Source organism: Montipora foliosa, chromosome 12 (assembly GCF_036669935.1).
Source record: "Montipora foliosa isolate CH-2021 chromosome 12, ASM3666993v2, whole genome shotgun sequence".
NCBI classification, from domain to species: domain Eukaryota; kingdom Metazoa; phylum Cnidaria; class Anthozoa; order Scleractinia; family Acroporidae; genus Montipora; species Montipora foliosa.
The window spans coordinates 10,367,516-10,377,515 of record NC_090880.1 but is presented as its reverse complement, the minus strand read 5'-3'; the positions used below and the strand labels follow the sequence as shown (position 1 = coordinate 10,377,515).

Genomic DNA, 10,000 nt, shown 5'->3' with positions numbered 1-10,000 from the left:
TCTTGTACAGGAGATTAGTTGGTTGCAGCCTGTGTTCTTCTTTCAAGTGTTTACCAATAGAAGAAAGTTCATGTTTAGCGATGTGTTGAAAGAGGTACCTTTGATGTCGTCAATGATTTTTCTACTAGTAAACACTGGGCGCAAATTCCGACACCTCTTTCAACGCATCGCCGAACACAAACATTCTTCTATTGGTAAACACTTTAAAGAAGAACACAGGCTGCAACCAACTAATCTACAAGACCAATTTACAGTTCTAAAGAAATGCCGCACAAAGTTTGCCTGTCTAATCCACGAGATACGCTGTTCATCAGGAACATAAAACAAAAACTTCATTAACACGCAATCAGATTCAATTCGCGCCAAATTGTTTACACACCCTTTTCAATTCCTTACATATTTTCACACTACTACTACTACTGTACTATATAATTATTCAATCAATTCTATCATGTACTTCAAACTTGACAATGATGACATATGGAGTCATCAGAATGTCGTTCTATTTTTATATCGCTTATATTATTCTAAAATGCTTCACCAAACCTTTTATCATCAGTTTGAAAGTAGGGGCAGAAATGCAAGATAGGAAACAAGTTTCAAAAACTTTACAACTAAAAAGTCAAGAAACATCCTTCATTGTGTTTTGTGAATCTTGCTCAAGGTGAGGCTGAGCTCCATAAAGCAATGCATTTGAATTCACTGCGCAGTGCATTCTGGTCAAAAGTGCAGCACATTATCTAATGGTAAATCCCAAAAAGCCAAAATCACTAAGAATTTGAAGAGATGTGTTAGCTAAACAACAACAAATTATACACCTAAACAACATAAGAGAAGAAAAGGGGGACAAGTAAAGGGGGAGGGTTAAGACAGTCTGTCTATTAGTAAAGGAAGGAAGTCCAATGAGAAAGGAAAGATATAAACATGGGTGATAATAATTATTAATGTATTACACACACATTAACTTACCTGTGCATATGGTCAATTGATTTGCATAACTGATACATGTAATTCTTAACTTTGGATTCAGAAATGTAGTGGCGCCGCCCTTTAAACAAAATCAAGCCCATATTATTACAATATTAGTCTTTCATTTTCCTACTGATGACAACAACACACTGCTTGGAAATTAACAACACATTATTGAGTCTACATTTAATGGATGGTTATTCAAGTAATTCTAGAGCAGCCCTACCTCTAATCATCTCATACAAGTTCATGTCCATCAGCTCACATATCAAGGCTAATGTTCCACTCTTCTTATCGCTAAAACATGTACAGTCAATTAATCAACAAAGTAAATAAACTATTGCAATTGATTTTAGAGCAAAAATAATAATTTATGAGGCCACCAGAAAATACAGAGTTGCGATTGGGACAAACCCTAGGAATCATGCAAATGGCGATTTAACCACATTTTTACCTTGACTTTGGAGGAAGGAATGGATGGATGACATGCCCATTGCCAGGCCACTGTGAGTGTTTAGAGAGAAATTTGGTCAAGGATGTCAATTGCCTAATACTCCATAACATGAAGAATGTGCAGACATCCTGTAATCTTGTATTTTACTTACTCCAAAGGTATTGAGAGGGCCAGAGAGACACCAAAAATGGTCAAATCATGTAGCCAATACAGGTATTTACCTCTGGAAAAACACTTTTAAAAGCTTTGCCCTGCATTTCAGGCTGTTGACAAAACTGGACCAGACTGGCAAACAGGATTACAAATTGGTAGAAAACAATATGTTTTCAGTCTAATTTAAGGGGAATGCTTCTCCAGGGAAGGCAATAACAGAATTCTGAGCAGGAATATGAGGTACACTGTACGTGCACCATGGACTTCTAAAGTGATGTAAGGTTAAAAAACTCATCATTAAAAGCATACCCATGTGATATTTTGAGACAATACTGTACTTAAACAATAACAACTTCCCTTTCATGATGGAATATATTTTAAACATTTCGAATAATTCAAGGGTGGAATCTGCTTTCATGTTGGTAAACAATGCCCCATCCAACACGATGCTGTACAGAAAGAAGCACAAATATATGGTGGCCCACAAGGGACATAATGTAAATTAAAGAGTTGCTGCAAATAAAATAAAGTTGCTGCAAATTAAAAGAATGTTGCTGCAAATTAAAACATCAAAAGTATGCGCGCACTGAAGGAAGGACAGGTACAAAACAGAGTTCACAGGTCATTGTTTTAGCAATACAGAGACAACCCTACCTGTTTACAAATGCAAACATTAGGCCTAATTAAGCTTAAGGTTAGCTTTAATGGACGTTTCGGATATGTTCTTTATTGTTAAAACAATGACCTGTGACTTGTGTTTTGTATCTGCCCTTCCTTCAGTGCGTGCGCATACTTTTGATGTTTTAATTTGCAGCAACATTCTTTAATTTGCAGCAACTCTTTAATTTGCCGCATGTCCCTTTTGGGCCAACATAAAAATAACCCAGTGCCATATCTCAACATTGTTTTCAGGGGAGAGGAAGAAACACCAGATTTTAAAAATTCATAGAAAATTCCAGTTTTGACCAAAACCAAAATTTATGTGCCATTTTGCTCAGCATGACACAATAATTCATCTGGGCCAAAAAGGGTTTTGGGGTTACATTTCTTCCAGGGTTGTGATGTATTGACTATTTACAGCAGTTATTAGGACGGTTCCTACTAATTCAAAGGCATTTTTGCCCCGGTTTATGATTATGAAGGAAATGTAGATCTTAACAAGTGTTATTGAAATCCAAAGAGAAAATTAGGGGTAACCACGCATTTTCCAAAGATACTTCGTGAATAATATTTGTAAAAAGCTTCAAAATACAAAGCAATTTATGACGTTCTTTCTCAAATTGAAGCTTAATTATCTCTGAAAAATGCATGATTACCCCCAATTTTCTTTTTGGATACCAAGAGCACTTACTAAGATCTACTTTCTCCCAGATAGTTTTAAACCGCACAAAAATATCCCTGTATCAGTAAGCATCACGGAAAGGAAACTCTAGTATCTCGAGATACGCAGTATGTATGCGCAATAATGTTAGTAGGCATCGTCCTTAATACTTTATGATCATGAGAATTAATTCCCTCAGTTCAACCAAAACCACTCGTAGTTGTTTGTGTTGTCCCAATAACTGACAACCTTAATTCTGTTTCTGCTGAATTTGGTCTCAGGTCTACTCCAGTCCCTCCTGATCCAAAAATATCCAGGTTTTGTCAATAGATAATTTTCTCATGAAGGCATTAAGAAGGTTTCTGACCCTTTCATATATAAATACAATTTTCTCAATTCTCTGAATTTTCTGAAAAAAGTGCAATCTACTAAAAGGGGAAGCAGCAATAAAATCACCTGAAATATGATTTTTGAATGGCAAAATTGGCTCCAGAAGGGGGAGCTGAGAAATCATATTTTAACAACCAAACTTCAACTGGTCAAGCAATGCAGGGGGGATGTTGCTCCTGAAGGCAATTCATTACGAAAATGGCAAAACAGGACGTTAGCTTTAAAGCTTTACGGAGCCCTCGTCGTTTACTTACAAAATGATATCTTTGAGGTCAACAACATTTCCATGGGGATTCAATCGCCTCATAGCTTGGATTTCTCTGAGATTGTTCACTTGATCAATGCTGCAACACAAATACATAGGCACTGATGTCTGTAAACAAACCTTTTTGACATGTAATAAATACGTACACAATGCACAGTTGTATTTAGCTGTTCAACAGAATACTTTTATATTCCAGGCTTGGTATAATTATTTGCTAAAAAAACAAAGCGGTATTCAAGCGATCGTCATAAAACCGAAAAAACTAGTGTTGAAAAGGGGTATGGGGAAGCTTGTTCACTAGATGAATTTAATGCTGTTAATAAAAGCTACAGAAGCCACCTCGGCTTTTTAAACAAACACAATAATGCAAATGTCATAAGCCACATGAGGCTGATCATACCTTTCATAACGTTGCTTCATTTTTTTGCAAGCAAAATAGGTCCCATCCTGAATGTCTTGAACCTTCAGAACTTCGGAGAATGTCCCTTCTCCTTTTTTTCCAAGAATACGGTATTCTTTCAATAAAAGAAACAACAATTACGCACAGTACTAAAAATTATGTGCGCTTTGCTCAGAATAACCTTAGTTAAATTGACTTACTTTGCATCTCTTTTTGTTCCTGTTTGTGAGTTCAGAAAGTCATTATTCATCGAAGGTCACGTCCTTATAAAGCACAGAAACCTAATTCAAACAGGTAAATGCGATTAACGCTTGCGTGCAATTAGAAACACCTATGGTTCTATCGTCCGGGAAAGGCACATTCTACGCTCAACCTTGGAAGTTTGTGTGTTCTGTACCCACTGAGTTTGCGTAACGTGGTTGCTATGGAGACGACAGAGACAAGATTCGAGCGCCTTGGGCCCACACATTATAGTCCAGTCAGTATATTTACTTGACCCATTACAAATTGCAAGAGAAGGTTTTTCTTCACCATTGATCTCAGAAAAGTACATGAATAAACATATCAAAAGTCTAGAACCATCTAAGAAGGGGAAGATACAATTTTTTACAGAGACCATATACCATCCATAAGCACAACATGAAAACGAGGCTACCTTGAGTAACCTTCTCAGTGTTCGTTCTTTTCTAACTTTCCACGACCTAAGTCTAGCTGTCACGTAAGAAATTTTTCAAAACTCTGTTATTTTAGCATATTTTCTGACATGAACTCAGTTCAAATTTGAATAAATTAAAGAACTCTGTCCTTCAAACTTCCGATTGTTTGATAGAACCTCGTCTGTATTTCGTTTTATCCCTGCTTTGACAACTGTAATGATTTATAATTATAATTATAGTGCAGCAAAAGTTTGTGGAAAAGAAAAAAAGAAAACAGCCCTTGAATAGTCAGATGAAGTGGTCGGCAGATTGCCTAACTGAACCAAACGAAACTGTTGACTGGGTGGCCGTGTATCGAAAACCCTTCGAATGTACCAAAATCTCTAAACTTTAGTATTTCGATTTAAGCTTTTTCACAGGCGATTAGCCACCAATAACTTTCTGAAAAAAATAAACTTTATTTATAACGATCTCTACAGTTTCTGTCAACGGGAAGAGGAATCACTCATCCACTTAGTCTGGACTTGCACCGTAACGACCCGTGTTTGGGAAGCTTTTAAGGAATGGGTGATTCGTGACAAAGCTTTTCCTACGCTGGACATGTCACCATCATTAGTTGTTGGTCTAAAGCCTCAATTGATGCAAAACAAGAATCACTACTTTTTATTTTTGGTCGCGAGGTATTACATTTGGACCTGTAGAACACGCAGTCAATGCCCTTAAAGTAGAAGGCTTCCACCCATTCCTCTCACATTACAATCCCACGACTTGTAATTCAAAGAATCTAATTACTTTTTGTGTTGCAAAGGGCTTTTTTTAATCTTCTTTCTTTCTTGCATCATTGTTTTGTATCGTGTAAATTAATACTGTTTGTTTGGTAAGTAGGGTAGGGATCGTGAGTACTGTTAGTATTGTACAAAACGTTCGTTTCAGCCTGAAAACGAACGTTTTTGTCAAAAATGGTTTTTGGCAGTGACTTCAGCAGTTTTGGAGAAAAAAATCGTATAAAGATAATGACATCAAGATTATTATTTGGTCAAAAATTATCTAACAGTAGAAATTTGTGAAAAACGTTCCCTTCAGGGTGAAAACGTACGTTTTTGTGAAAAATGGTTTTTGAGAAATTTTGGAGAAAAAGTCGTAAAAAGATAATGACATCAAGATTATCATTTGGTCAAAAATTATCTAACAGTACAAATTTGTGGAAAACGTTCCCTTCAGCGTGAAAACGTACGTTTTTGTGAAAAATGTCTGGTCTTTTCTGAGCTGTTTCCAAGGAACAATTATTGTTCTCTTTTTTGCCTGCTTCTTTTTAGCTGCTATTTCATTTTCTGGTACATTACGAAACCGTTGGATCGCGCTTCTACCCTCAATAATAGATATGTCATAGTAAAGCGTGCAATGAAGGAGTACCTGCAATGTTAATTATCCAAAACATTTTACGAAAAGCGATTTAATTCAAATACGCACGACACTCAAAGCCAATGCGGGTGTAGAAAACACGTCAACAACAAGCATAGTTGGTTCTTTATTTCGACGGAAAACCCCGCGTAGACTTGAAGATTGCCGCAAACTCTATCGTCTATGCATTCAAAACTCGGCGCTTGATCAATGCCTTCCTCACGGTCACCTTCCAGTGAAATAGGCGAGCAATTTACGACTTGGCTTTCTGGAAGTAGCGGCGGTTACAAGAAAGATCGTCCCGCTCAGCAGATTGTCAATAGATGCTTGAAATTTTTTAAGTTTTGCTGTGAAGAGGAGGAGGAATTAAATTTCGAGTAATAGATTTTAGCCTGACGTGTGTCCTCCAAGCCCGTTGTTCAAGTTCATTGACTATCTACAAGAGGAGTGCAAGCTTGGATATGGCGGGAGATTGGGCTACATAGACGCCATTTCGGAGTTGATAGACTTCAGAAAGGTCAACGGTGCATCGGATGGAGTTCTAAGAAAATTATTTGCCACGGAATTGTACATCAAAAGAGTGCGCAAGACAGTGGCAAAGATGATGAGATTGCAATGGACGCAAGATCTCGATGTCGAGACATTAGAGACCAGGGGTCACTGGGTTACCATGGAAGAGCTCTTAGACGTCGTGTTGTTTCACTTGCCTCGCTACGAACAAACCGCAAAGACGCGCCAAAATGACCCCGGGAAGGTAAATCCCTCTGACTTGACATTTGCAACAATTTTTTTTGCCACCTACTTGTTCATCAAGATGAAAGGATCGCGTCCCAAGACTTATCAATATCTCACAGTTGAAATGGTAAAGGCAGCAAAGCTGAATGGCGGTTTCGACGTTAAGACTGCGGGAAAATACGAATTTGACTCTGTGATTCTGACAGATACAAGCATGCAAATACTTGACGGCTACATTAATTTCGTGAGGCCTTTGCTAAAATCTCAGTGCGACTTTGTTTTGGTCACCAAAAACGAGATCAGTGAGCAAGTCGGTCTTACACGCAAATTGGCTGTAAAGGCCCTTGAGTGTCTTCAAAAATTACATGGGACCGAAGGCACAGAGGTGCATACAAAGGAGGTTTTACAAAGGTTTAAGTCATCCTACGTCAGTGGCTTCTCTACTTTTACTTCTGGCTAAAATAGCTCAGAATTTTTTTCCGCAGCTTCTTATTGCCAACTCGAGTTCGTTCACCAGACTCGGGTCTTTTTTGCGAAATGCTGGTCCGCATGAGGTCCTCTGAAATGGTGAGATCGTGCAAGAAAGACGAAAGTGGTGTAGCTGCATAGCAACGGCGCAGCTGCGAACTCGGGACGTGCGTGATGAACATTTCCTGGCCATTGCTGTCTCCGCGCTGATACGGAACATTCTGCAATGCAATTGTGTTGCTTCTGTAGCCTGGGGAAGCTGCTTCGTTGCCATCTTCGTCGGTCCCCATCGACTAGCACACATCCTCCGCAATGGGAAGACACTGGAAAAGGTTGGTGACCAAATGCCTCTGGCCTTTTTTCAGTAGGCCTTGTGACACGCACCATTTTCTGCGTCCATCTAGGGCGAACTCGCACTTCAGCATACCGAGATTACGGTGGAAATTTAGTTTATCTTTCAAAAATTCTCGGTAGGCCTGCATAGATGCATATTTTCCTGATCAATGTTTGAGCCGTTCCGTTTGACTGTGCATTCCTGTAACTCTTTCTCAGTTCGTACCAACCACGGGTTCGCGAATGACTCCACTGCTCGCTGCATTTTTCTCTTTATCTCATCGCGGAGAGCCTCGCGCCGGTGCACCTCCAGGTCGTTGGTAATCTGGCTAGGCATAGGCTCCGACAGATCTCTAGGGAGCAGTGCGGCGTGTTCTCTGGTGACACCTCTAGACATGCGTGCCTGTTCTCTTCCGCCTGCCTCACTCTTTCGAGTTCCTCGAGCCGCACTTGAAGTAGATGAGATACTTTTCGGTGTGGAAGGGAGCCCGTGGACGTTTGGTCGAGAGCGTGCCTCAAGTTTCTGATACCCTGGTCAGAGTCAGAGTCGCCTTGACTGCCGTCTTCGCCTAAACTGGCCATTTCGTCACCATTTGGACTGTTTCGGCATGACAGTCATCATCTACGAGGTCGAGTGTTCGCAGAGCGTCCTTCTCTTCTTCTTTGAAGATTCCATCGTCCACTTGCGATTCTAGGTCTTCTTCGTCACTATATCTACTTTCGGAGCTCTCGTTGCGGTCGCTTGACGTGCTTGCTTGTTTGGAGGCCCACACGACACACTCCATGGGGTGTCTGCGAAGCCACTCTGCGGCTTTTTTCCTTGGCTTGGGCAAACTCTTAAAAGGTGTAGCTTCTCAATCTCCTATCCATGGCAGGCTGATCCTCTGGGTGAAACTGGAGCTGCTTTTGTGCGGTTAACAACAGTGGATGAACGATTTTGCTGTTTTGTATTTCACGTCGCATGCCATATAACCGCCCTGAGTAAGTATCTTCCAATCGTCGATGTCAGGTGTCGAGGGACAACCTTCATCTATGAAGATCACCCCTGTGAAGCGATTAATCATCGCCTTGTTAAACACACGCTGTTTCGTTATCGTCACCACGTTGGGGTGGTGGATCAAACCTAGGATAGGCTGAAACAAGCTCGTTTTGCTACGGTTTGCAGCACCGACCAGGCACGGCACGTTGTCTTTATGGCGTTTCTTGTTATTATTTAACAGCTCCAGGAAATCCTCGCAAAATAGTAGGACTTCGACGGTACTCAGGCTGTTTTCAAAAATTTTTTAAAAATATTTCGGGTCTGGCTCTTTGGTGGGATCGTATGGCGAAAACGCTCGCGGTGTGATGTGGCCGATATCCTTGTCGACTATTGCATTGTCAACGAAACGTTTATCCTTAATTGACCAGCATTGGGCATCGTTTACTTCGATCAAGTTGTAATCGACGCAGAGGGGCCTAATGACCTCGCAGTGTGGGTTGGAAAGGATTTCGCTGACTTTTCTTATGTCCTTGAGTAGTCCGTCCTTGAATGTCTCGTTTGCTGCCAAGCTGTTGATGAACGCCTCCATTTCTTCTTATACACTTTTCCACCGCAAAGAGCGTATTCGAGCTTTTTCATGGCGATGGCGATGTCATTTATAAGGAGTAAGTTTATCGGAGAGCCTCGCTTGTTCGATGCCGGTTTCCTTTGCCATCTGTGATGCAGAGTCGTAACCTCGAAAACCGAATTGGTCGATGGCCAACCTTGCCTCCGGTAATTTCCCCATGGCCAGCGAAAGACTGGACTGGAACGAGTGGTCGACCATACAAATTCTCACAACGTTTTCGGCGCCACATTCCTCGATATCCTGTGAATGCGCCTCACCCAAAACTTCTCAAACTCATCTTCAAAGCAATGTCGGTATGAAGGTTGGACCGGCTTGGCCATGAAAGTGTTCATGTGATTTTTAAGAACTTTGAATAGCTCTTTCATTGCAAGGCTTTCTTTCCCTTCACGACAGGGCACGTTTACATTTAAGTAGGTCGAGAAAGCTGGCCCAACAATATAAGTATGGACAGACATTTAATTTCGATCCACGTAGACACACTTATTTATGTCTGTATCTTCACCTATTCACTGCTTTTAAAAAGTTTAAAGTTTTAAAGTTGACCCTTTTAATGTAGCTTATGAGTGTTGTAAGCTTTTTTTTCGTACCTGATTTGTAAATACGTCCAATCTGCACTCCAGCAAGGCACGATGAATAGCAAGCGGACTGGTTGGACCATTGGGCGTGATCAACGCGATCCAATAGCTAACGCGGCTCGGGCATATCTTTTCGTTTATGATGGACGTGTGATTTGCCATCACTCCTGGCTCGATGAACCCGCAAGGTGACTCACATCTTCACACTCTTCAGCATCGTCGCTGTCTTCGTGTTCTTCGTTTGGTTTTTGTTTTCCTCTTTGTTTCTTTAGC

At 40.5% G+C, this 10,000-nt stretch overlaps 1 protein-coding gene across 1 annotated transcript in view; it reads right to left on the bottom strand.

The window, feature by feature from the left end:
• The window catches only part of LOC137979228 (MAPK/MAK/MRK overlapping kinase-like), a 42,623-nt gene extending 38,290 nt beyond the window's left edge, over window positions 1–4,333 (bottom strand). The window contains exons 1-5 of the mRNA XM_068826439.1: window positions 4,153–4,333; window positions 3,953–4,067; window positions 3,542–3,631; window positions 1,196–1,266; window positions 970–1,048 (exon numbers count right to left, since the gene is read on the bottom strand). Coding sequence (XP_068682540.1) covers window positions 970–1,048; window positions 1,196–1,266; window positions 3,542–3,631; window positions 3,953–4,067; window positions 4,153–4,159 — 362 coding nt within the window. The 5' untranslated portion in view covers window positions 4,160–4,333. The remainder of the gene's footprint in view (window positions 1–969; window positions 1,049–1,195; window positions 1,267–3,541; window positions 3,632–3,952; window positions 4,068–4,152) is intronic.
• Between the last annotated feature and the right edge of the window lie 5,667 nt (window positions 4,334–10,000).